Source organism: Parus major, chromosome 4 (genome assembly GCF_001522545.3).
Source record: "Parus major isolate Abel chromosome 4, Parus_major1.1, whole genome shotgun sequence".
NCBI classification, from domain to species: Eukaryota; Metazoa; Chordata; class Aves; order Passeriformes; family Paridae; genus Parus; species Parus major.
The window spans coordinates 51,131,610-51,159,493 of NC_031771.1; the positions used below are offsets into that span (position 1 = coordinate 51,131,610).

The window sequence follows — 27,884 nt, forward strand, 5'->3', positions numbered from 1 at the left end:
AGCCAGATGCGACTAGCTGTGCCCTGCATGTAATAGAACTCAGAAGGGGACAGGTTAAAGTGTCTGCCAAATATTTCTAATTTGCAAAGTACTTCTTATTTATGTATTTGTTTCCTTTGCCCTTTATTTGTTTTACACAAGGTGAAACTGCCTTATGATTTTTTCAGCATTTGTTTCCTTTGGGGTTTAAGAGTAATGTCTGTTTGACCCATGTATCTAAGATGAAGCTAAGTCTTAACTGTGTAGTGTAGCAGCTGATCTTCCATAGATAGGTCTATCATCTCTCGTTTGAAAGAGTTTGAAGTATGTTTTAACTGGAGCAGTCTGGAAGTTTTGCTCATCCTGTGAGATTCTGTAAGTGTACCAAATACAGAGTCAACTGCAGAAAGGGGTTCTGCAGTAATGTTCCCAAGGACCATGTTCACGAAATCATTGAACCCTATTTTGCTGCCAAGTGCTCAAATTGTCCCATTGAATGTGCTTAAATGACATCACTAGTCACAATCTTTTTGCAGAAAGGGTTTTTGTAAAGAGCTTACATCTTAGGATTGAGTAGAGCCTGGCCAGCAAGTTCAGTGGCTGTTTGCACAGAGACCAGTCTGGCCTGTGAGTTAGAGTGAATGCTGGCACTGGAATTAGTTTGGCTCAGGGTAACTTGGGGTCCGTCATGCAGTAACTCCTGTTTAGTAGCAGTGTAATTTTCACTGTACCTTCTCCATGGCAGCACAGATGAGTCTTGCACACAAACAAGCCAGGGATTGCTAGATTTGCACTGGTCTCAGTGTGACTCAGTAACTTGAGGCCACAAATCAATTCAAAGGAATGGGAAATGCTCAGGGGACTGGGTTTGTTCAGCCTTGAAGAAAGAAGGCTCACTGTAGATCTCATCATCACGAGCCAGTATTTAAAGGGTAGCTACAACATACATGAAGACTCCCTTTTTACAAGGACATGCATGAAAAGTTGTGGGGTAATGGATAAAAGTTAATCCTGATGAGACTGTGATTAGACAAAAGGAAAATATTTCACAATGAGAATAATCAACCATTGGAATAAATTCCCAGGGGAAGTGGTGGATTCCACAACATTGGATAGGTAAGATTCAGCTGGACAGGGTGTTGGGCTGTCTTTCCAAGACTGTGTTGTTGGCAAGAAAGGTTGGATTAGATGGTCCTCAAGGTTTGTTCCAACCTCTTGTTCTGTGATTCTGTGAACTGCATTGCTGCTTGTCATTCTGGGTTTCCTTTAATGTTTTGTGAGTTTTGGGGTTGGGGTTTTTTTTGCCTACCGTTAAATGGAACTTGCAGTGTAACTAGTAAGAATCATGTATTTATTTCAGCACAAACTTGCTTCTTAAAGACGTGGTGTGCTAACTCAATAATATGTGCAATTACTCCTGTAATATTTTTCTGTTGTTCATGGTCTTCAGTATGAGCACTTTACTTTTGACTGCAAAAATGCCATCAGGAAAGGAAATGGAAGGGAATTTCTACTGAGCATTCAGCTTGAACATGTAATAAAGACTTAATTTTCGGCAGTAGAAAAAAGTAATGTGCATGATAGGCAAAATCAGTCTCTTGTGTGATTAATTTTATACAGCTCCTTTTAGATGAACTGCTAATAATACATTTAAATCCTTTGTTTTTGATGCAGAGCTAGGGTATATTAGGTATTGGGGTAGTGAGATGATATAAAGCAGTAGAAATGTGTTATTGAAGGCAGCTGATACTGGCTTGTTTCATTTACTTCCAAGTTTCTCTTTTTTATGTGTTTTGACACAGAGCCTGAGGAAACAGGAACTGGCACAGACAGTTTTTAAGTAATACCTGGAAGATTTTTAGTAATAAGGCTTTCTTAAGTTACATTTCTTTTAGGAAAAAAAAAGAGTATTGCTAAATATTACTTCGTAATGCTTTGTTCAGGACATGAACAAAGTCCTGTTCATGCTTTCAGTCTGGTTAGTATTTACTAGTGTACATCAAAGATTGTGGTGGGGTGGAGACTTAAGCATTAGTCCTGTAGGTGGTACTCTTGAAGTTAAGCCACTGGAAAACTTATGGTCCTCTTGGTTTCAGTTCTGGCATTCTGAGAGTTCAGGACTCACTTGTTTTGTTAACAGGCTTCATATGCAAAAGTTAAGTTAGTGAATCCAGCTGGTTTTGGGTTTTTTTTTTAGGTACTACCAATTAGCCTGCCTTTTTTTTTTTTTTTTTTTTTTTTTTTTTTTGAAAAGTGAGTTAAGATGTGGAGTAAAATTCTTGTCAGATTCAGGAGGCATAAGTAAACTACTTACTGTTCTGTGAAAATACAGATGGCTGCTCTGTTACTCATAAATGGAAGGGAAACTGCACCCTGGTCTTGCTTTGTTTTCTAAACAATACAGTGCTAAGCATTGATTCCCATACAGACTTAGGTTTTGCACAAATGGAAGTTGACATTAAAATCCTGGAACTTTTTGGGATCTTAGAATTGCTTACTAATACGTAAGCTCCTGAATTAAATTCGCCTAATTGGACAGATATTCTAAAATCTGCCTGTTGTCCACCAGTTGTTTGAAAAAACAAGAAGCCTTTCAGGTTTTTGTCTGGAGTCAGTCTTCATTGCACTGATTTGTTGGAAGGATCACCATTTCAATTAGCTTAAATTTGATTTAATAATAATAATAATCTTGATGAAATTATTTTCTGAATTGCGTTTTTTTTTTTTTTTTTAAGCTATTTTACTTAGCTATAAGCTCAAAACAAAAAATTGTTGACTTGTCACTTGGATGTTGAGGTGACTTTGTTTTTCCTGGTTGAAAACTACTCACCACCCCATTACCTCATTGATCACTAGCATGTATAAAAAAAGGAGATAATTTCTCTTTACTGACTATAGTCCGTTTTAGAAGCTTTTCCAAGGAAAATCACTTCAGGTCCTGATGGTGTGGAGGAATGTTGAGGACACTGTGTTAATATTCAGGGTGTAGTACTGTAGGGTTCTTAACTGCTGCTTGATTCTAATTTCCATAGTGTTGCAGCTTAACTGTAGCTATTGCCTGTGTGTTGTAAATTTATTTTGATGGGATCAAGGGGAAGTTTCTGGAAGCTTTGAAGTACTTGAGATGACTGTCTGGAACAAGTCTGATTACTGGTTTTGTGAAATAGCGTGTGCTGTGACACTTGCAGCTTGAGAAAAATGATCAAATGCGAGTGTAATCTTTCCTCTCTTTGTGGTCTGTTTGCTTTTTACCTTTTGGTAGTAGTCAGCTTTTTTTAGAATGAGTGCATCAATGGACAAGTTCATTGACTATGATTTTACTGAGAACTATTTCTCAAATACTAATCCTAGGAAGTCTTGTGTGTGAAGAACTAGGCTCAATCTAGTAACTTGACCATTGTGGAAGGTCTCATGTTTTTTGTATGTTAGGCCTATTTTCTTCTTTGTTTAACTGAAGCTGGATCTTGTGCTGATGTACTGGGCATAATGGCTTTAAGTGTGGGCCCTTAGATCATGTGTCTGTTCCTACTTCCTGTACCCCCTTACCCACTATCTCAGGTAGTCAGTGTGGTAGTTCAGGGCTTTGAGGAGGTTTTCAGGCATAATACAAATACAGTGCAAGTTCACGCTACCTTCTAGTTGTTGTGCCTTAGAAGAATGGTCTTCTTTGGTGGAGGTTGTTGCAATAATCTTTCTTCCTGGAAGGGGTTTTGTAATTACTTTGTTTGGAGTAGATGGTGTGCAAATATTTAAAGGTGTATGGTTTGTTTGTTTGTTTTTAAAAAGCCTTTCATACTTAAATAAAGTGGGGTGATTGATTTAGACTTGATGAATCTTTAAAGGATTAAAGAAAACATACAGTTATATGTCTCATATTTCTGGATTTAAATATCTTCATGTGATGCAAACAAATCTTGAACACTCAAAGGTATCCTTAACACTTTGAAACTACTCTTGCTATACTTAATACTTCTATCTTGTCTATTTAGGAATACCAGTTTTGGTCATAATCTGTGTGTGCTTCTGGATACAGTTAGACTCATAGACTATCCTGAATTGGAAGTGACTCACTGGGATCATCCAAATCCAACTCCTGGCCCTGTACAGGATAGCCCAAGCGTCACAGGACCAGAAGTTGGCCTCAAAACCTTGTGCCAGAGGGCTTTGTCCAAATGTTACTTGATTCTTGTAGGATTTGTGCTGTGAGGACTTGTGTGGGGAAGTAGATGTACTAGTAGCAGATCTGTATTTGCTTTCAGGTCTTAAGTTTTGCTTCAGGCTAGTGTATGTGGTAATGAAGGTCTCCCCTCTTTTCTCAAGAGTATGTTGTAGTAATGTATTCTTTGCTTTTGCCTACCGTTGATTTTTGTCATAACTATTTTCTCCTCAGTTACTCAGATTGAAGATGGATAGTTGGTCAGTATGTCTCTTAGTTACGCTGGTGAAGGCTCTATTGTGATTTTTAAGTTGAAGATATTGAATGGTGTTACTCATTAACCTAAATTTTGGTGCACTCCAATTTTCCTTAGATCTTGTCATACTTGGTCACCTAGCTGTCTTAAATGTAGCAGTTTTAAAATGGGCTTAGAACAGTTGGGCTGTGGGGAACCATTTTGTATGGTAAACAGAAAATAGGCTAGAAAATTCTATGATAAAAAAAGATACAAACCATCTTTCATCGTCAGAGTATTTCACTGATTTTTCTTAAGCTTAAATAGGATTTCAGTTAATTTTAAAGTAAGATCTGAAACACGGGATTGAGAGGTTTGGTTTTGAGTATCCATGTTTATACTATAAAGGTGTTTGTTCTCATTAGGTACAATGAAGCAAATCTTCCATATAATTGCATTAGTGATACGTGACATTAAAGCTTAATTGGCTTTTTTAAAATATCTTGCACATCAATTTCCTTCAGATTGTGAAAATTGAAAAGGTCATGAGTGCAGTTTAATATTCCAGGGTGAGAGATTTCAATTTTAGTACAATTTGTAGAGATTTAATTAGGAAACATGACTAAAAGAAAAAGGATGTTGAATGCAAATTAGGCTGTTCATTAGGATATAGAAGCTGAAACATCTTGAAGTATTGTGGAAATTTGATTGCAGATTCAGTAAGCACCTTGATTGATTTTTTTTTTTTTTTATTTTTTAAAGTAGAAGTTATTGTAATTGTTCTTCAGGGTGTATACTTAATCTAATTGTCATAAGCGCTCTAAATATGCTTCCTTTTTCATGGAGTTTTCTTTTAACCAGTGCTATTGTTTTGCAGGAGATTGATGAAGCCTGCAAGAGGATAAAACGTGAAATTGATGACTTAGGTCCTGAAGTTGGTGACATAAAAATCATTCCATTATATTCCACCCTTCCTCCACAGCAACAACAGAGGATATTTGAACCTCCCCCACCAAAAAAACAAAATGGAGCAATAGGAAGAAAGGTAAATACTAAGCAGTGTTAGTATTCAGTTCTATAAGTAGGTACTCCCTGTTGCATTGGCCATGAAATACAACTTTCAGCTCTTTTAAGTATATTTGGACAGCAACAAGTACAAGGGTTTTTTTTTATCAAGTCTTAAAAATGCAGCATTTTATCACATTGTAATTTTTAGATAACTTGAAATTTGTCTCTCAGTACGAATCAAAGTTTTGTCATAGTGATAACAGTTTGATTTGACTGAATGGAAATGGCGTTCATTTAAGTTTCTTATGTGAAATAGGATTTATATGGAGTGGAGGATGGGATTTTTTTCTATAAGTGGTTATTTTGAGATGTACTTTTTTTTGAGACAATTTGGGCTGTCTCTTTGGGGTAGATTGTCAGGCAGATTCTATCAGTTTCTTAAACATTTATGAGAAGGTGCAAATTAAAGCAAGTATGTTCAAGTTAAAGGTTTGTATTCTTGTAGTAATAAATGAGGAATTGAGGTTCTTTCATTAGGTAAAATCGATTGAGAAACTGAAAAACCTGAAATGGCACAGTGAATGTTCTTCATAAAATTAATATGTCAATGCTCACAATAATCCATAGTAGAAGCTATGTGACACAAAGCTAAGATTTTGAAGGTCAAAGCTGAATCATACTGTGTGCTTCAGGCAGGGTTTGTTCCTTGATTGTTTGTTGTTTTTGTGCAGTACAATGCATGTAGAATACTAGTGACAACTTTCTAGTGTTCTGAAGGAATAAATCGCTTACTAAATTTAGTGAAATTATCTTCCTTTTCCTATAGAAGTTGATTGCAGAAAGCATTCAGTCTGAAATCATGAAACTTCTTCTGCCACAAAATTGTATTTGCAAATGACTTAAGTGAATGAAATTGCTTTTAAGTAATTAGTGATAGTTGTGTATTTAATTAAATTTTCACTCATTTTTAAAACTGTGTCCGTCAAAACACGTAGGTTTTGGTTTTCTGCATTAGAGGATAACAAGAGCAGAACATAGTTTCTGTTATGTTGAAATGACAGAGCCAGTACCAGTCTCTTGGTGTAGCAGCTGTTTTACTATAAGAAAAATTATTATGCCCAAAAGATGCCTGCTATAGGCAAAAGCATGTGCAGCATGTAGGCAACAGACTCAGACCTATGAAGTTACTTTTCATCCTTGCCTGCTTCGGCTGAAATATTCTGACTTCCATGTTTTACTTCTTATCTCCATATAACTAGGAGTGAAAATGCATCTATGTTGCAAATTTTTTAAATGTTGGTTTAGTTTCAGTTAGTCTTGGTGATCAGGGTATGTAAAGTAAAACCATGTGGTGCTGTGCCTGTTTAGGAAAACGTCTATGTTCATCCAGTCCTTTGTGGGAGTTGAACCTAGATTTTAGAACTGCTGAGGGGGGAGCTAGTCGGTGATCTAAATACTTTCAAATGCTCTAATGGTCATACAAGTGTAAGTGATATGCTTACAGTAACTGAATAAGTATTTCCTGAGTTTTAACTTTGTGGAATGAGAGATGCTGGAAGTAATGTGGCATTTTGCTGAAGTAGTGATGGTAACAGCTAGTAGTGATGCAGCTTGGCAACTTTGCGCTTTTTTTGTCCTCTTTGAGCTAAGAAAGCAGTTATTATTGTGAGAAGGCTTAAGATTACAGGCAAATACCCTGATTAACTAGTAAGAATATTTTTTTCATTCAGGAAGATGAAGATAACTTAATGTTTCTATTGTCCTGTGTTAAAGGCTCCTTGTTATCTTATCCCTTCTTTTCAAATTGTGTTGTAGTTTCTGTTTCAGCAGTCTTAAGCATTACTAGTTAATATAATGCAATACAGATTATCTTTTTAGATGTAGATACTGTGTATATTTTAATATTCAAAACAAAGGTTTTAAATTCATCTCAGAAACTGCAAGACTATAGCTGAGACAAATTATATTTTTTTATATATTAGTGCTAATTTCAATTGTTTGATGTTCAAGTTACTTTGTACTTTGATTTAGACTTGAAAAATGTTATAATTTCAACCTTCTTAAAAATTTCTTGTTTCTACAGTCATTAATTGTCATTTTTTGAGCAACGGGATGTTAACAAATGATATCTTTATGTGCAACAGAGTCCACTGTATAAATAAATTTTTTTCTTCTACCTTAGGAAAGTTCCGTATAGATTAAGTGATTTCAGGAACAAATTAAATTGTTGCACCAGTGTGGACTAAGCATCCTAACTGTATTGAGTTCCTGGTATTGTGAAGTGTCCTAAAAGAAATCAGTGGTTAAAATCAAGATCAAAACCTTTTGTCTCTGCTCTGTAATTAGTATTTGAACAATCTGGGTTTGGGTGGTTCTGTACATTAGCAGAAACAGAAAAACACAACACTTCTGAGGCATACTCTGTAAGAGCAAGCTAAATGTGCATTGACTTTTAATGTGAGAGTGTGAGTTTAATTTATATATTTAATGCCTTAAAATTATTTTTTTTATGAAAATGTATTGAGATTTTGCACTGACTTGCACTGATGTTTGCAACTGTTATCTTCTGATTAATTTGTGCAGGTTAACCTGTGAATGATACGTGTACAGTATTTTCTGTTTGTTTGAGGAATTCTAAGTAGCATGTCCTAAGTACTGCTTTCAATATATTGTAGTATTTGGGCAGGCTTAGACCTTAAGAAGAGACAAGCTGAGTGTGATGAGTGACTGACTGGCAAAGTGATCAGCCAGTAGGAAGAGAAATCAGCTGTCACTGGCCTCGTTGCAATTCTGAACTAAGTATTAGGAGTCTCTCCAGTTCTAACTGATAAACTGAAAACAGTGATGACAAAATGCTTCGAAATTAGGAAGTGAAGGGTAAGCACTTTTGATGAAGTGCTGAACAGGTTTTGGGTCTTTTCTGAGACAATAGCACACTAATAACTTGATTCAGTGTGGTCACTGTTGGAATGAATGAGAGCTGATTGTATCCATAGCCTGTTACACTGCATCTCTGGACATAAAAATTTAAATGGTGGCAAACGAAGCCTGGGAACTCTGATAGTCACCTTTGCTTCAATTTTTGCATGTGACTTAACCTTCTGAAAAGCTAAGAATGTAACATTAAGGATATGTAAAGGTGTTTGAATAGCTGGTAATAGAAAAAGACAACGTAGAAATTAAATACATACTGTTCACGATTTAACTGGAACATGTTGATAACAACTTCATTTCAAACCAAATAAAATACTGTGCTGGTAGCATATATAACTTTTGATTTAATATTTCTTAACTGGTTTACCCTGGCTTTCAGAAAAAGGTAAAAAGCTAGAATTAATAGATGATGTTAAAGGGTTCCAGTACAACTTGTCATTTTGTAACAGAGATGTGAGAAAAAAGTTTGAACAGTGGTTTCATAAGTTAAATTTTTACTCTTAATTTTTCTCAACTAACAGTTTGTTATGTTGTTAATAGACCCATAGGGGAGCAAAAAACAGTGGATGAAAATTGCTTTCTTTTCACTAGAAGTTCCTCTGGTTGATTTCAGGTCATGCCATGAAAGTGTTGGAGCACAACTGTGGTAGTTATTAAGTGGTATGAAGTTTACTGAAAGTTTTTTGTGCTGAGACAAAATTGGAGCCCTTCATCTTCAGGATGAAGTAGTTTCATTTCGTTGTTTGGGGTTTTGTTTTGGTTTTTTTGACAGGTTGTCGTGTCCACTAACATTGCTGAGACATCATTGACAATAGATGGTGTAGTGTTTGTGATTGATCCTGGCTTTGCAAAACAGAAGGTAAGTACTATTTTTTCATCTTTATAGTAGGAAAATTGATGGAATCTGGCTTGCTCTGGCTGCTCTTCCCTTTGCAAACACTGACAGGTCTTTTTACAGTTGAAATCTTGAACTTGGGTTAGTTTGGATTTGTTTTGTTTTTAACTTAAAATTCATATGATTTGCACTTAGTCCACAAACTTTAGCTAGAATAATTTTATTTTAAAAAATAAAGAAATGTGAAAATTGTGTTAGTCTTGGAATTAAGTTTCTCTAGATACTATAGGAAGGGTAGTTCTGTACTGTGTGTCTATGCTTGAGGATGCTCAAGTAAAACAAATTGTATGAAAGTAAATAAAAGTGGTTCTAGAAGCCTCCTCTTCTTTTAAGTCAACTTAGAAAACTCCAGCACTAAAATGAGAAGTAATGATCCCTGCTGCTTCTTGTGAGTATTTATCATACACTGTTGCAGGCCTGAAGATTGTAATCAGGATCATATTGTGGTTCTTGGAACATCATAGAGTGTTCAGAGGAGCTGAAGTAGCTTTCTGATAGTCAACCCAGTAGCTACATAAAACAGAATATGAATGTCATTGTCTTCGTTTGTTTTTTTGACTAAATGTAGCTTTCTTTATAACTCAGTTTCTTAGTCTTTTCCTTTAATAGTGGTACACACTGTCAGCCTTTTTAACTTTTGCAAAATGAGACAGACACACAGCAGAATGTGAGAACAGCCAGTGTGTTTTTATGCACAAATTTCCATCACCATTAAGGCTGAACTTTTTTTCACAAATAGTTCTTTTGATAGAAGGTATTCTTCCGGTATAAAAACTAAGGTTTCTGTACATATTTTATACTGAATCATACCAGAAATGTTTTAAAACATGGACTGAGAATATCTTCAGCTGCAACTTCTGTTGGACTGCTGCCTTTGTTTTCAGTGTGTTCCTTTCCATGAGCCCTACTGAGCTGGCAGGGCTGCTCTTTAGGTATGACTGCAGTGGAAGTTTTACAGTAAATACCAGCAGATATATTGTACTGTGATAGTCTGCATGTACCCTTGAAACAACTTTCTTTTGTCATTGGCCTGATCTTTACAGTTGCATAAAACATTAATGTTAGATTTTTCTGGTCTCTAGAATGTGATTATTCAACTGTGTCATTATAGGAAGACAATGTTTTTATGGAATTTTTTGATCATCATTAGTGTTTAGCACTCTGTAGAACAAACTGGACATACTCCTTTTGCCATGAAAATCTTATTTAAAAATAAAGACTTTATTTTTATAAATTGCAGGAGTTGCTGTTAACAGATGGATAAAAGATTCTATTCTCTAGGCAGTTGTATTTGAAGCTCTCGAGAGTCTTTTGTAGCCAGTTATTTTTCTTTTCAGATATGTACAATGTAAACTTATTTTTAAGTTGCATAAAACAGTTTGGATAGTTGTCCTGAACACTGTTTATTCTTTTACCTTCTGTCCTGCTCTGCCTCCTCTTTGAAATAGGTGTACAATCCTCGTATCAGGGTGGAGTCTCTGTTGGTGACTGCGATCAGTAAAGCATCTGCCCAGCAGCGAGCTGGCCGTGCTGGTCGTACTCGACCAGGCAAGTGCTTCAGACTTTATACAGAGAAAGCCTACAAAACTGAAATGCAGGTAAGATTGTGGATTTTACATTGTGTTCATAAGAATGTCTGATTCAGGTTGTTGAGTGCTGTGCTGTTAAACAAAATTAGAATTTGAATGCTTCTGTAGTGCAAAGTGTCTGGAAGAAGTGTTACAAATTTTCTTTTTTTTTTTCCCCCCTCATCCCCCCAGGACAACACATACCCTGAAATTTTGAGGTCTAACTTAGGATCTGTAGTATTACAGCTCAAGAAGCTTGGTATAGATGATTTGGTGCACTTTGATTTTATGGATCCTCCAGGTATCTCTTTCCATCTTTCCGATCTTTATTTTTGTGACTACTTTATATAATGACAACATGGAATAAATCCTCTCATTGTCTTTTTCTGGGTTTTTTTTAAAAATTGTAACCTGTAAGGAATGTCTTTTGTTTATCCTGAAATTTAATGCTCTGTATCATATCCAAGCAAGCCTTTTCTTTCTGAGTAAGAGCTTTTAGTGGAACCAAGGATGCTACTGAAAGCCCCTTGCCTTCAGAGATTAACAGAAAATTCTTGGCATTAGAAAGTCTGTTATTTGAGGGTTTTTTACTTATCACCTTGATTACACATTCTAATTGTGCAATCAGTTAACAACTGTTCGTAAATAAAATGGGCTGGACTTTTCTAAAGCTGAACACATGGTTTTGCTCAAACTGCAGTTTATATGCATCTTTCTTCTGAGTGTTAAATGTTCATAGATGCTTCAAAATCGCACTGTTACAGTGTTAATCAAAAATGTAAATCAATCATATATAAATAATTTAGTTGCTTTTCCGCTAAAATTAAAATCTGACATAGTCTGTAAGTTTTTAGATATTTCTACAGAACAGTTTGTTCTGTATGATAGCTTAGCTTATCAACATGTATGATAGCTTAGCAGAAAGACTTGGAGATTTCCTTTTGTTTTGCTTTGTGGCTTAATACTGACTGTGTGAGGAATGGAATGCAAGATAGAGAACATTCTTACTGGCTTTCTGAAAGACTTCAGGTATCTAGAGTTGACATGGCTGAAACTTTAGGACTATTGATCTATTTAGTATGGAACAAGGGAAAAAGTATCTGCAGGGAGAAGTGATATTACTGGTACTGAATATTTCACAATGCCACTGCTATCTGAATTTTGAAAAGCAGTAATCTTCAAATATTCAAAGCTTGTGATTTAGTTTAAAGCTTTTCTAAATAAGTGTTCCCTCCCTGCCGCCTCCATTCATTCGTGCTTGGGTGTGTATTGCTGGATTTGGTAACAATTTTGCATTTGGATGCTATGAATGGAGGGGAAAAAAAAAAAAGATACCTAATAACAGTCTGTGCTTCCTCAGTTTTTGCTGATTCAGAGCCTTTTGGTTAATGTGCGAATTTACTTTTTTTTTCATTTTTTCCTTTCAGCTCCCGAAACTCTGATGAGAGCTTTAGAGCTTTTGAATTATCTGGCTGCTTTAAATGATGATGGAGACTTGACTGAATTGGGATCCATGATGGCTGAATTTCCATTGGATCCACAGCTGGCTAAAATGGTTATTGCAAGCTGTGACTACAACTGTTCTAATGAGGTCCTATCTATTACTGCCATGTTGTCAGGTAATAGCAGGAAAAGAGAAACTAAACAAATTGCAGATCTTCAGTTTGGGGAAAATTTAATTTTCCCACATCAGAAAAATAACAGAAATATATTTTTAATAAAATTAGAATTGCTTTTTAAAATTTCATATATGGGTTCAGTTATTATGGATTTATGTAGAGATGTTGAAGCTAGTGAGTATTAATGTTGAAAACTTGTGATAAAATGTTCTAAGAATTTGCTCCTAACATCAGTTAAAAATGTATATATTTGAATTGTTGGGGATGGGGAGTCAGGCTAGTGGAACAGAAATTTCTATTTCAGTTCATAGTCAGGCCTAGAAATGTCATCTCAGCTACTAATTTTTAAGGCAGTAACATCAATTTTGTATTGTGCATTCTTCTGCACTTTGATAAATCACAGTCGTCTCAAAGGGATTAGAGTATAATTTATATTAAATCATAAGCTTGTACATGGTACATTTTTCAGATATTAAATGGCAAAACTGGAGAGCAGTCAGTACTTTCAAAGGGAAAAAAAGAAGCTTGGATTTACCAGGCTTTGCACAGTGCAGGTGTATTGCTGACATGCTTAACTTGGTTGGATGGAGAAAAAAAAAAAAAAAAAAAATTTTGATTAAGTGTAAAATCTGTTGCTTCAGTTTAGTCTTACAATATATTTATATGAAAGTCTTTAACAACAAGTTGAAATGTTTGTTTCAGAGTTATGATTGTTCAGACTCAGAGCAGATGGGCAGGGCAGAATCATAATATTTTTCTTTAATTAAATAGTAGGCTTAATTGCGGAGGTGGTGGTAGGTTGGTGCCTGTCTTCCTCTTCCCTTCCCCCTTCTGCCCCCAGTATCTACTGTAAAACAACTCAGTTTAGTATTTTGGTCCATGGTCTTCAATTGATTTGCCTTACTCCTTTTCCAATTTACTTTTTCCCAGGCCATGATACTTTCTTTGTTTTAAACCACAATTAACATAATGATAAATAAGTTTTGGGGGAAAAATAAAAATGGGTTGAAGCTGGTTAATGTATGGGTCATAACTAAAATTCTATTCTTAAAAAAAACCCATAGTCCTGGTCCTTGTGAGGGCTGTTTCCCAAAGTAAGCACTTCAAACCAGCAGCATAATAGTATGTTTTGGTGCATTATGTGCACATAAAGATTGTCAGGTTGTTGATAGCAATCCATGTATTTAATTTGGACTAAATGGGAAACTACGTGACAGAAACAAGCAAAAATAGCATTAAATAAATGAGCAGATTAAACGATTATACTACATTTTATAAGAGCCATGGTGTCATGCTTTGGTATGGAAAGTACTATTACTTTTCAAAGCACCGAGTTAAGAGAGTGATAGAATAATCTGAATTTTGGTTTTATTAGTACAAGTTAGAAATTAAAATACACTTGATATCATCTCTTTTTTTCAAATGCAGGACCCATTATACAGGGTGTTTATTTCACACCTGCATTTCCATTTTCTTTAATGCATTGGTCTTTATTGATTTGTTACCATGATTCACTGTTAAAGTGTGATTTATTTATTTTTTTCCTCCCTCAAGTTGCATCTAGTATTCAGCTCACAGTATCTAGTGCTTTGGGCTTTTATGCAAATTTAAGAATAAAGAAAAAGTACATAAAACTGCACAAAAAAGCCCTCGTTTGGTAGGGATACGTCATGCAAAGAGGTGTTCGTTATCATGTGATTGCAGGGCTTCAGTTAATGAGAAAACTAATGTAGTCCCAAGCAGCTGGACAAAGATAAAAAAATTTTTAGTATCTAATCATTAATTTTTTTCAAATTTAACCTCATCAAAATTACACCTACTTAAGACCAAACTGATTTATTTTCTGGTGTAAATATCTATAAAGTAAATCACAAAATGGGCAAGGTTGGAAGGAATCACAGTGGGTGACCTGATGCAACCTCCCTGTCCCAGCCGATCTCTTATAACTACTTCCAAGATCTTGTGGATTGATAGCAGTCTTAGAACATACTGTCAACACACTATGTTGACAGACCATGAATTAAGTTGGCAGCAATACTATTTATGGTCTTGCTAGTTTGTGTCTGGAAAATAAATGGTAAAACATGATTTTTGGATGGAAGTGAGAGGAGTCATATGTATGTAAGAGAATATAATGATAGAGAAAGCTCATCATGTTGCATTTTTTGATATATATTTTTTATTTGAAGTAGTGCCAAAGGACGGTTTAACCTTCCACCACTACCGCTACCATCACAGCCTTTAGACTTATTAATACCTTCATTCACATGTTTCTGTATACCAGTGCTGATAGCAATACCATGTGGGTGTGTTCTGTTTAGTAACAGACTTGTGATAATCCAACCTCAAGTTGGTTTAGACTGTGCTAGTACACTACAGTTTCAGATCTATTTGCTTTGTCTGCAGGGGCTTTCTGAAGAAGCAAATTTGTAATTATTGAAGTGTTTGATTCCACAGGGTACTAGCTCCTGGTAGAGCTATCAGCACTGGATTTGAACTAAGATTTGTTTAGCCTTCCAGTCTGTGTACGTAACCTTGATGGCCTTCAGACTAGAGATTTTGATGCGTACATATAATTCTATTAAAATAATCAGGTACTCTGTAGCTTTGAAACCCTCTTGTCTTACAGATGTGGTTAGGTGTTGATGTACCAAATCAAGGTAGTAAACAGTCCAAGATGCAATTGGAGGCCATCCTGCCCTGCCCTATGCTCTGTGAACTGACCTAGCTAGGCCTTGTTCCTCTATCTGTGAATGCGTGACTCATCGATATGGGCGTTTGTGTTGGGCCCATACCAACCTTGTTTAGTCCCACAGTGTTTTGTTCGCCCCACGGAAGCAAAGAAAGCAGCAGATGAAGCCAAGATGAGGTTTGCCCACATAGATGGAGATCATTTGACGTTGCTGAATGTCTACCATGCTTTCAAGCAAAGTAAGTCTGTGTCTGTTTTAGTAAAATTATTTGTTATGCTTTGTGCTGCCAACTTCTGTTTCTGGGTTCCAAGGACACTGGAAAGGCTTGGGTTTTGTTATTTAAGTGCTACTTTCTTTTGGGGGTCAAACAAAACCAAAAAACTACCCAAGCAATCTCATAATAAGCTGATGAGCATGCAAACAATCCAGGCTTCTAAATCAATGCCTGGTAACCTTGGACAGAAGGAAGCAAGTGTTCCTGTAATTAAGAAATATTGGAAGTTTATCTAATATTAATTATAAAAAAGTCTGCATAATTGCTTAGTGATTTTTCAGGGAGAGCAGTGCAGAAAAAACTGTGAATTTGGAGAAGGTTGTGTTCCTAGAACAAAAACCTTTTTAATCCTAACTTCTTAGTGTAGTTAGGGATTCTGTAACAATGCTTGGAATAGACTGAGAGGCAAAGGGATGATGCATCAACAAGAAATAATGTAGATCTGTGGGATACATATGTTTCAATTATATAATTTCTGTGGATGGAATTTAGAGAAAATATATGATCCTCTTCAACACAGCTGAAGTATATTTTAGCAGCTTAAAGAAGATCAGAATGAGCAAGTGAAGTTAGGAGTTCTCTTGGAAAATGAGAAAGTGACCCACTTTTTAAAACAGTGACATATATTGGTGGCAAGTAAAAAGACTTACAAACTCTCAGCCATGTAAACTTAGGTGCTCCAGTTATACTTTCCTGTTAGAAAACAAAAAACAAGCAGTCTTTTTACCCTGGGTAAAAAGAAATGCACCTTAATGCCTCTTTCTGTTACAGGTTTGATTTAGAAATTTTTTATTGAAACCTTCTAACAGTGTCACTATGTGGCAACCCAAAACAAGTGCAAAATTACGAACAAATGCATTCAGTTTATAATACGAACAATAGCTGAGAAGCTTTCATTAAACATCAGTAAATTGAGGACATGCTGCTTGTTTTTTTCCTGTTAACTTTTTCATTAATAGGATCCAGAACATCTGGTGGGCAATTTTTGCATGTTTCTGGAAACCATTGCTTTAATACTCAGGTTACTGAGGGATGGAATTATTTCAGGAATCATCTTGTGAAATTGTGAATTGACTTTTGGGATCAGAAGACAAAGTGCTACTACTGTTTGTAGATCTAGAACAATATAAAAGATCTATAGGTTATCTATGATTCATAGTTCAGTTGGCTTAGAAAGTAGTGTGTTATGATACTGTGCAGTAGAATAATAACTGTACAACACCTTCATTCATATTTCATTCAAATATATTCTGTAAAACAAAGTGCAAGAAGTTGGATTTGCCTTGACTTCCATAACCTTCACTTTTTTCAGTGCAAATAAAGAAGAGTTTTCTTTCTTAGAGTTACCTAAGTTTTAATTTTTAAGGCTGGCTTCATTTGATTAATAAACTGACAAAGATTAGAAGAGCTTTACTTGAAAAGTCAGAGAATTGCTAGGGAGAACTGGGTTTCTTGATTTTGAACATGAAGGTATTTATACTGACAGAATGGCTGAGGTTTGCTGTTTCATCAGATTTCTCATAGCTATCAGCAGTAGGAACATTTAGAGTACAGAGTTCTGTTACAGTGGCTGTATTTTACCAGTCACATTTAATAAAACTTCTGTGAGGTGTGTTACACTTAGAGCAGACTGTTTGTATAGCTCTTACTGTTACTTGAGTGCTTAATTTAAGTAGGGTTTCATTTCTCAAATGCAGTGTAATTACATACAGGTTTCTTATATGTTCATTGCATGCTGGAGTTAAAGGCTGTGTGCAGTGTTCCTGACATCACATTATGTTTTACATGTCAGGTTTGGAAGATGATTTTGCTAATTGAAGGATGGGATTTTTGAAGTGTCCAAATTTTATTGGCGTGGTATTTCAGTAAAATAGCTGAAATATTGTGTTTATGGTTGTGTTTATGTTATATTTATGTTTTATTGGTGAGGGGAAAAAACCCTGCTTTTCCTTCTGTCCTGACCATGTGCTTCCTGAGTAGAAAAGTTTTGGCAACTTACCTAGTGCAAGAAATCAACTGAATAAACCAAGAGCAGTTACCATCTATAAAATCTGTGGATATTTTTTTCTGGTTCATCTGACTGATGAATCGGTTAGTTGTTATTTTATTTACTTGTTCTAATTTTGATTCATGTTTTCTTATGTTGCAGATCATGAGTCGGTTCAGTGGTGTTATGACAACTTCATTAACTACAGGTCCCTGATGTCTGCAGACAATGTACGCCAACAGCTGTCACGAATCATGGATAGATTTAATTTGCCTCGTAGAAGCACAGATTTTACCAGCCGAGACTATTACATCAACATAAGAAAGGCATTAGTTACTGGGTATTTCATGCAGGTATGTGTGTATTCTCATAGAGAAATTAGTGTTTATATGACTCAAGATGTAAGTACCATTGTTACAATTTACTAAAGCATAATAAATGTTACTTAAAATCACATCTGGCTAACTATATTGCCATGTAGTCTTTGTCAGGTTGCTAGGTGATGACTCAAGCAGCACATGCTTTAGTCAAATAGAAAGAAAGTTGTACGCAGTCTTACTAGCATATGAAAATCTTTCTGGCATGACCATTCATGAACTAGAATTACATATTCTACAGTTACTTTGAAATGTTTTATGTAAAGTTATTTGTAATCTGATACCAAAAGGGGAAGTATAGTATATAAATATGAAAAATATGTGATCTTTACAGAGAGTATTTTCTTTCATATATTTTTCAATATTTATATTTTACTTTTCAATTACATGAGTCAGATACTGGAGCACTTCTGTGATCTCGAGATGTATAGTATTTGAAATGCATTTGCTGCTTGAGCCAGGATGCTATGGAAGCCAGTCTCCACTGCTGCAACCTGCATACTTTGCATATCAGGTTAAGCATGCCCCAGACTAGAATGGGGTAGGCTGCTTGGGGTTTTGGTTGTTTTTGTTTGTTTGTTTGGGTTTGTTTGTTTGTTTGTGGGGTTCGGTTTTTGGGGGGGGGTTGTTTGGGGTTGGTTTTTTTTCCCCTTAGTCCCATCCTGCTGTGTTTTTTCTCTTCAGCATTCATCCTTAGGACTGCTAGAGTCTCTGCTAGCTCTTGCAGATACAAATTGTGATTCTTCATCCCCATTGACTCTGGACTGTTGTGATAATGCTTTTCATATAAAAAAAAGCATTTGACACATCTGTTAGAGCCTAATACCTTGCTTCTGAGAGCACAATCTTGCTATCTTTAAGAGGCTGACCAGTTCCCATGGAATTTCCTAATTTTTCCCTTGGGGTGCAGTCTCGTGATGTTTAAACAAAAACATTTGCCAGTCAGTGCTGTGCAGGTGAAGATGGCATGGGCCTGACAAGCACTGCACTTACATTCCCAAACTGGGGCACAGACTTGGGCACCCTGTCCTTAAACTGCCCCTGCCAAGTGCTGTCTCCAGGGCTCGGCCAGCCAGTCTGCAGCAGAAACATGTTCCTGGGTTTTCAGAATACAGAAATATCAATGTCAGCAACTGCATTTGACTGTAATGCAAATGGGAGATTAAGGCTGTTGGCTGCTTTTAAATAATTAAGTGGTTCTAAAGCCTTTCTTGCTGTAAACTTTCAGACACGTAGGCTGTGAGTTCAGTCCTTGAATTTGGGGCATGCTTTCTGCCTATTTTTTGGCAAATGCTTCAGAACACATTCCCACCTGCACCTTTAATTCTGTAAATGTTTTTAAAGACAAAGAATAGTTCTGCCCAGCATTCCATTTTGGGCAGATCTGAGTGCCACAGCTGAACTTTTGTTTGGCACTATACCCCATGCCTTCTTTCACTTAATTGGACCTGTGGAGAGGCCATGTACTTGGAAGTTAGTGTGCTCTCAGTTTGCTTTATGTTACTCAGTGGAACTCTTCCTCTAATTGGAGTTTCCCTATTAGAAAACACCTTTTTCCATGCATGGGGAACTGCTGCACCAGTGTTGGTGCAAGTAGATTTTTTTGTCTCTATGTCTTAGGAGTTAAAGATCTGACTTAGTATTCTTGCTGTGGCTTGTGCAGATGAAAATTAAAGCCTATCCAGAAGTCTCCTTCGGCTTACATGGTCAGTAGGTTGCTTACTGCCTCACTCAACCAAAATGCCTAACTGAATTTTTGGAGTGTATAAGAGGTTGCTATAGCAGACATGTTGAAACTATTTGGAGTGGAAGCCATTTTAGCCATTACTCTTCTTCTTCAAAGTGTTTCAGCCTGTTTTAGTTTGAGTTTCTTCAACTCTTTAAACCTCCATGATACAGTGTAGTACCTATTTGACCTTGACTCTGAACCTTCTGTGATGAGTTCCATGTTGCTTTAAGAAACCTTCAGTAGAAAAATTTTAAATACTCAGATGTTATTTACCAGCAGCTGAAGTACTTAAAATTGTAGTCTGTATACACATTACACCCTCTCTGATCTAATATTCAGGCTGTAGCATTTGGGGGCTCTTGTTTAGAAAACCTTAGTAATGAAATGCATACATCATCCTTTGTCCTCTTAGTACAGAATACATGTGGAATTCCAAGTGTGGGCACTTGATAAATGTGTGCATGTACTGTAGATAGCTTCTGCATGTAAAGTACTGAGGTCTGTGGATAACACATGGCAGAAGTTGACCTGTTAAACTTCCCAAACTTTAAAAGGCAGTGTGAATTGGAAGAAGCAGTAGCAGCCATTGTCTTGAAATACTTCTCATTTGTTGCATTGTTAGTACTTCAGTAATTGCGTATTGTCCTAAAGCCAGTCCCAAAATTTCAGTTTTCTGTACTAACTAAGACCTGTAGTTTAGGTCAGACAGTATAGGCTTGCACTGACTGTTGTATTACTACTGGTTATGTAATCAGTACTAAGTACAGTGTGTTTACCTGCCTTCAGTTGTGTGTCAGAGACAGATAATTGTGGAATTTCTGCTGGTGATGAATTATCTTTTTACCCTTCATATTTTAAATGTAAATTTGAATTCCAATAAATCTGCCATAGACAAGTAAAGTGAATAGTAAAATAATTTAAAACTGTCTACAGTTCTGTATATAGTAGAACTTCTGGAAAGATGGATATTGATAAGAAGTTAAATGTATTTTAAAATTTTTGTGCTTTGTCTCAGATTTCTTCTAGTTCTTATAATGCAAAACTTATTTTAAAAACTTCCTGTATCACACGTCAGACTATGCAAAGGATATGTGAGATACAGCAAGAGATGATCCTTGTAAAAAGAGTACTGATTTTTCAATTTTTTGTTCTGAACATAGCCTGCCTTAGAAAGGGAGGGGAATTGGCATATTGTACAACTGTAATACATTTATAGTTCAGTAATAAAGTTCCAGAACTAAGTCTAGATTATTTCTCCTACTTCTGTTAAGTAACTAAGCATACTTCATAGAAAAATCTAAATAGGATAAATACTGTAGCTTAGTGTTAGCTGGGGATCAAAGTAATTCACAAGAATAGGTAACCCCTTAATGGAGGCTTATCCCTGATATCCATTGAAAACTAAGCTTGGAATCTTTTAAAGTGTTAATAGTAGCTGAAGTAACTGTGTTTAAGCAAAAAAGAGTTACACCACAGAAAGTAAGCTAAGGAAACAAATGGGAAAACGCAAGCAAATGACAGAATATCTTAAAGATGGGTCATCTTCCTCTTAGGGATTTTGTGTTTTATCAGTTATTATAAGTAACCTAGGTTTTTATCATTGTATTTTCAATCTAGTATTGAAGACAGAACGAGAACTGATACTTGAAAATTTAAATCAGAATTTAAAAGTGGAAGCAAGTCTTGTGTTTTCAAATGAAAGAATGGGTTGGGTTGGAAGTGACCACAGTTGCATTATCTTGTCCACCTCCCTGCTCAGAGTCATCCTAGAGAACACAGCACAGGATTGTGTTCAGACAGTTCTGGAATATCTCCAGTGAGGGAAACCACAAACTCTGGACAGGCTCTCCCAGTGCTCTGTCACTGCACAGTAAAGAAGTTCTTCATGTTCAAGTGGAACTTCAGTCCAGTTCTGTCTTTTGCTTCTTGTCCTATTGCTTGGTGCCACGAAAAGAACCTGGCTCCTTCCCCCTGCCACCCTCTCTTCAGATACTGATAGGCACTGATGAGGTGCCTCTTTTCAAGGCTGAACAGGCTCAGCTCCCTCAGCCTTTCCTCATAACAGGGATGCTTCAGTCCTTTTCATCATCTTTATAGCCCTTCTGTGGACCTGCTCCTGGATCTCCCTTGTACTTAAGAGCCCAGATCTGAAGACTTCAGATGGACCTCACTATGGCTGAATAGAGGGGCAGGATCACCTCCCTCATCCTCCTGTCAGTGTTCTTCCTAATGCACCCCAGGGTACATTGGCCCTCCTGGCTAGAAAGGTATAGGGATCAAGCTTCTAATCTTTCTTGGGAGATGTGACTTAGCCAAACACAGGCTGTATATATCATGGTCACTACTGAGGATAAACTTAAATGACCAATACTGTACAGGAAGTAAAATGTCAGATGATTTGCCTTCTAGTTAAAATCTCATTCCTGATGCTACTTGTCTTTGGTGCTTACTGCTTGTATGCAATTATGTGTATTTTGAAGTCTTTACATAATCAGGCTCCTACAATAATAGAATGGTAATAAAATAAACCTATGACACAAAGGTGGTCACTGGTGCATACATTAGTATTAATTTTGCTCTTCAAAAATGCAGAAGAGTGGTGTAAAACTCTTCAATAAATTCAGAAACATTCTTGTCTGTGCTGCAAGGAGAAATTTTGGAAATCCAGGCAACTGCCAGGGTTCGTTTGGTGCATGCTAACATTCTTTTGTCAGAGAGAACAAGGACCAGTCATTTCTCTAAACTGTCTGTCAAGACTAGCATGCCACAATCTATAGCATTAAATGTAAAAGGGCTGGATCTTGCGATACTATTCTTGCTTTTGACCTTTCCAAGTGCATTTGGATTTAGTGTTAATGTTTGATTGAAGACCCCTGACTTTACCCTCTAGATTCAATGACATGATAGCTAATAAGTAAAAACAAGCATACTTAAAATTTCAGAAGAGGATGTGTAGTTCTTAGTAAAATTGTGATGAGAACTTGGAAGTGAAGCATTTTCCTCTGGTGGTATGTGCCACTGTTTCCATTTGGGTTTGTCATGTTCATAAAAATACTATAATTATGTGTAAATCATGAGCTATGTGGGCTTTCTGGGGCTGCAGAGCAATCTGTTGCAGCGATGGACTGGCTTGGCACTTGCCCATTCTTTTAGAGTCATGTTCAGATAGACTAGTTCTTTGGTGATCTCAGGGTACAGGTATTTTCTGTAGTATCTTGCCTGCTACCACTACTCATCAAAAAATGAACCCACTTCCTAGACATACTTCCTATGATCCTATGGTTTCTGCAGAGGCTCATGCTCACTGTACTCTGAAGAACATCGCAGAATGGCTGAGGTGAAGTGCCCTCTGGAGGACCTGGTCCAACCGCCCCTGTATTTACAGGCACTGGTATTGCTTGTGGGCCAGGGTTTCAGAGGAGTCATACAAGCTGTCTCCCATTTGTCCTTGTTTGCTCCCTTCTGTCAACCTTGCTGTCTGCCTGAGCCATTCTAAATTCTTCTAGCTCAGTGACCTGGCAGGACACTTACAGAGTGGAAGCAAGAATGGACTTCGTCAGCTGTGCTGGAATAGTCCAGACCAGGAGTGAGCAGGAAAATGCAGCAGCAGATCATTGTGGCTTGCTCTGGAGCCGTAGCTTCACTGTGTAGTTCTCCAAATAGTTGTCATCACCGACCCTGAAATTCTTTACCAAGGTGTGTGCCAACAAGCACACTCTAGAAACATTTAAAGAGGACAAATACTGCAGCTCAGGATTGAAGCCAGTTAAGGATTGAAGTAACCACCTAGAGGTGGCTTTTCTCTGGTATCAATGGTCTAATGGTCAAACATTTGCTTTGTTTCTTTGGGGGTTATTCTGATTCCTGTCCTTCCCTGGAAATTACGAGCTAACTGTATGTTTCCATAGCATTTATTTTTCTTTGAGTATGCTTCAGAATTACACAAAGTCAATAAGAAACATAACTCTACCATTACAAATTACATGGAAAAGAAATTGTATTTGAGAAAGGTAGAGTATGTCTTTTAATACATATGGGTGCGACAGAGGTGCTGAAGGTAAATTGTATTGAATTCAACAGCACACTTTACTAGAATGAAACCTAAATAATGCATTGTTCTGTCCTTTTCTAGGAAGAACTAGAACAGGTAAAACAGATACTTTGGTATGCATGTATACTTTTGATCTGAAAAATAAAATTGATTTTTAAACAAAACTTCTTTGAAAAAAATCATCCCACAGCAAGGTGTGCTGTGCTTGTGCTAGGCCTGTGACAGATGAGTGTCTAGTCTGATTTGCACCTATACTGCTATTTAATGTTGTATATATAGATGCTGTTTTATGTATGTATGTACAGATGTTGTATTGAGTTGAATAAAATTAGGCCTAAATCATTGCAGCAAGTTTGCTGTTAATCTCCATTTAAAGGAACCTCTTTTGGTTTCCCAGACTTGAAATAAAGTGTTATCTCTCAAATCTTGTATGACAGAATTTGCAAACTATTGAAATTCTTTGTTCTTCTCCTAAAACATGTTCTGGATATTAATGTCATAACATTTTAAAGAGAAGCACACTCAAAGTAAGTAATTTCTTAGTAAAGAGATATTCTGGCTTAAAACTGGAGGAGGTAGCTATTGCTTTAGAAGGCCTGGCGTTTTAACCTAATAGGTGGAATTTGTTCTTGACTAGGCAAATAAAAAGGTGAAATATACCTAGGAATTCAAGAAAACAAGGAAATATACAGTCTATATTAAAGGAAAACAGCTAATGATTTTACTAAAAATGTATTTTCGGTGTCTTCCAGCCACTGCCCAACCTATTTAATCTTTTTACTCTGTGTGTGTATGTATATAAAATGAGATGAGGTTATTTTCAATTACTGGTATCAGAGGGTTAATTTTAGTTACTTGTTCTGTTAGATTAGCTGTTCGTTCAGAGGATATCATTCTAAGGATAACTGTCTGCTTTACCAAATCTTAATGAGCTAGGTATCGGAGCATCTTGGCAAGGCAGGCATTATTCCCTTTCATGGAGCAAGAGGCTTAGTCAGAGGGAGGTTAATTGATTTTCACCAAGGTCACAGCACAAGTGTGTCGCTGAACCTATATTTTCCAGCTCTGAATCTCATGCTGTAGTGAGACCTCTCTCATAAAAGGATAACACTGGTCCCACAGTGGCTACTGCAAATTAAATGCTTGAAGGAGATGTCTGTAGTAGACCACAGCTGACTTTGTGTTATGTTGCAAACATGTCCAGTATATATTCCCTTCCAGTACTTTATGTTTGCTTTGCTGCTGTTCTAATAATGATTATTCTCTTCGGGTGACAATTATTTTTGTATGTTGTTTGAATTGTGTATTAGAATATATACACTTACCATGGTAGTTAGCAAAAACATTTGGCATCTTGATTGTATATATAAAAAACCACGAATACTTGAAGTGGTCAAGTAATGTGCCAAATTTAGATGAGGTTTAAAAGTTGGGTTAGTATGTTTTGTATAGAACACTTAACAATCAGCTTGAAATTGTTTCATTTAAAGATTGCCTGTGTTAATGAAAAAATATCTTTTTATTTAGGTGGCACATTTGGAGCGAACAGGGCATTACTTAACAGTGAAAGATAACCAGGTGGTGCAGTTGCATCCCTCCACTGTTCTTGATCACAAACCAGAATGGGTGCTGTATAACGAATTTGTCCTTACAACAAAGAATTACATCCGGACATGTACAGACATCAAGCCTGAATGGTAAGCCGGAGTCTTGTAACAGTCATGATCTACTGTAGAGTTCTTTCGGGGTTTTTTCCCTTTTTTTAAGTTGAGGAAATTCTTTTCACTTTTCCTGAAGCTAGTTTTACAAAAATGGTTTGAGGAATGGCAACGGTATGGGCTTGAGATCTTGTAGATGACTAAAGGTTTTCTTTGTGGTACTTGTGCCTGTTGATGGGTTTTGTGTTTAGACCTCTGATGCCTGGACTCTGTGTGCAGTGCACAGCTTCACTTAGAAGCAGTTATTTCAGTAAGCCTGGAGCTGCTTGGAGTTGTGAGGTTTGGGGGTATGTCCTAGCACCCGCTTGAGCAATTAACCTGAGTTAGGAGATACCAGTACTTCAGTATTACTGCTTCTGTTCTCAAGATCTAGGATGACTTCTGTCTGACTTTTTCAGAAGACTCTGAATAGCATTTCATGCTTTCTTAAAATTCTAAGGAATAAGGTGATAATAGTGGTAAACCTTGCCAAGTCATGATATTTATTCATTAACTTAAGTATATCAAGGTAATCAGAAGCCTGAATCTCTGCAGACAAGCAGAGATCTGAAGCATTTTGCCTGTCTTTAAAGTTGTACCTTAACTATCAGGTTGTAGTAAGCTTTGGGGACACGGGAAGCTTTTCAATTACTGTAATGTAATTTTACTGTAGGGCAAGAAAAGTTTAAAGATTCATAAGTTGGAAAACATAGCATATATATTTATATTGTCTGTAGTATCTTAATGGAAAATGTGTTTGAATCCCTGCTTAGAAATCTAGTTCCAACAGACACTGTCTAACCTAAAGCAGGATCCTATGGCCTTGGTAGTATTTTTAAGTTTAAAACAGCTAAGGCTGAACTGTAGACAAAAGTGTATGTTTGCATAGACTTCTGTGGCTGACGGACTGACATTAAGCAGAGGCTCTGGCTGTGTGGGTTACCATGGCAGGTACTGAAGCAGCAGCAAGAGTCTGTAAGGGGCACATGGCCAGACAGGAGCATCTCATGAAACTTGTGCGTGTGCTTTTTGCTTTGGACCTGAGCACTTGCTCAGGATGGCACTGCTGTTTTAAATGTGTGTGAATTTCAGTTAGTCTTAGAATTAAGAATGAGCTGAAAATAATGGATAACCTTTGTTTCCTTCAGTTGTACAATTCATGTAAGATGCATCTTAAAGTTTGAGTATCAGTAACAAGCTTTTCCTTTTTTGACAGGCTGGTGAAAATTGCCCCTCAATATTATGACATGAGCAATTTTCCACAGTGCGAAGCAAAGAGACAGTTGGATCGCATCATTGCCAAACTTCAGTCCAAGGAATACTCACAGTACTGAATTTGTGCTTTGAACTGAAGTTATTCAGAGGACAGCTTTAAGAGATGAAAGGATTCAAAGTTCAAGTTGTGCTCTTCACTTTGGTTCAATAATGGCCTTTATTTGAAAGCTTTTTAATTTTTCTTTACAGTAAATATTCCATTCTGATTTCATAAATTAAACATTTATGCCTCCCTTTTGTGTTGACACTGTAGCTCATACTGGAAAAGCTAATCAATGTTTTGCAGTTTATTGAAAGTAGTTCTATATATAACAATGTTATAAGCATTTCTTTAGAAATGGTTGAAAATGCTTCTAAAAAATGTGATTATCGACCATGGTATGCATGATCGTTGTAATTGTTGACATTCCTTTTAGAAGTTGTGAAATGTTACAACTTGTGCTTCTGTAGACACAATCTTCGGCTTCAGTACAAGGGTACTGACTTCAATAAAGTCTATTTATACTAATTTTGTGCCACAGTATGTCAGTATTTCTATTGTTTTGATTGAAGTATGAGATGCCCATTTAGTCTCTTATTAAACTGCTGTTCGATTGACATGGCAGTAGTTTAATATTTTAATATCAAAAGTACAGATGTTTAAGCAGCACAATGATGATATAATACGATGCATACAATGCCGATCCCTTGCAAACTTGTTAAAATTACTAATGAAAACTCAAAATGCATGCAGATGTGTTAGGAGAATGCTTTCTTCCAACATAGCCCTAAATATTTTTCAGACAGAACTGTAGTAGTGTGTCCTATAAAGTGAAGTGTGTGTGGCCAGGTAGAAATTGTCCTTCTTGGACAATGATCAGGTACTGTTTAGGATCAACACAAACAATAGCCTAAGTGACACTGTAGATCAAATCACTCTGCACCGTTGTAATTTTGTAGTGATTTTTTGTGAAATATGATTTGACAGCATAATCCCATGAGGAATTTACAGTAAAATTTGATCACGGGGCTGGAGTACAGGCTGAGAAAGTTGGTATTGTTCAGCCTGGAGAAAAGAAAGAGGAGACCTTATTGTGGCCTTAAAATACCTCCAGAGATTTTAGAAGAATGAGTGAGGATTTTTACCAGGGCCTGTGGTAAAAACTTTTACCAGAGACAGGACAAGGGACAGTGGTTTTAATCTGGCAGAGTATGGATTGAGATTGGACATAAGGAAGAGATTTGTCACTGTGAAGGTGGTGAGGCACTGGAACAGAGTGTGCAGGGAAGTTGTGGATGCCAAATCCCTAGAGTGTTCCAGGTCAAGTGGGATGGGGCTTTGAGCAGCCTGGTCTAGTGGAATGTGTCCTTGCCCATGGCAGGAGGTTTGGAACTAAATGATCTTTAAGGTCTGGTTGAACCCAAGCC

At 36.7% G+C, this 27,884-nt stretch overlaps 1 protein-coding gene across 2 annotated transcripts in view; it reads left to right on the forward strand.

Moving 5' to 3' along the window:
* The window catches only part of DHX15 (DEAH-box helicase 15), a 44,436-nt gene extending 17,454 nt beyond the window's left edge, over positions 1 to 26,982 (forward strand). For both annotated transcript variants that reach the window (XM_015624379.3, XM_033513550.1), the window contains exons 6-14: positions 5,248 to 5,415; positions 9,085 to 9,171; positions 10,656 to 10,805; positions 10,968 to 11,076; positions 12,203 to 12,394; positions 15,203 to 15,325; positions 17,511 to 17,701; positions 25,033 to 25,202; positions 26,419 to 26,982. In XM_015624379.3, the coding sequence (XP_015479865.1) occupies positions 5,248 to 5,415; positions 9,085 to 9,171; positions 10,656 to 10,805; positions 10,968 to 11,076; positions 12,203 to 12,394; positions 15,203 to 15,325; positions 17,511 to 17,701; positions 25,033 to 25,202; positions 26,419 to 26,536 (1,308 nt within the window). In that variant the 3' untranslated portion in view covers positions 26,537 to 26,982. The remainder of the gene's footprint in view (positions 1 to 5,247; positions 5,416 to 9,084; positions 9,172 to 10,655; positions 10,806 to 10,967; positions 11,077 to 12,202; positions 12,395 to 15,202; positions 15,326 to 17,510; positions 17,702 to 25,032; positions 25,203 to 26,418) is intronic.
* The last annotated feature ends 902 nt before the right edge of the window (positions 26,983 to 27,884 follow it).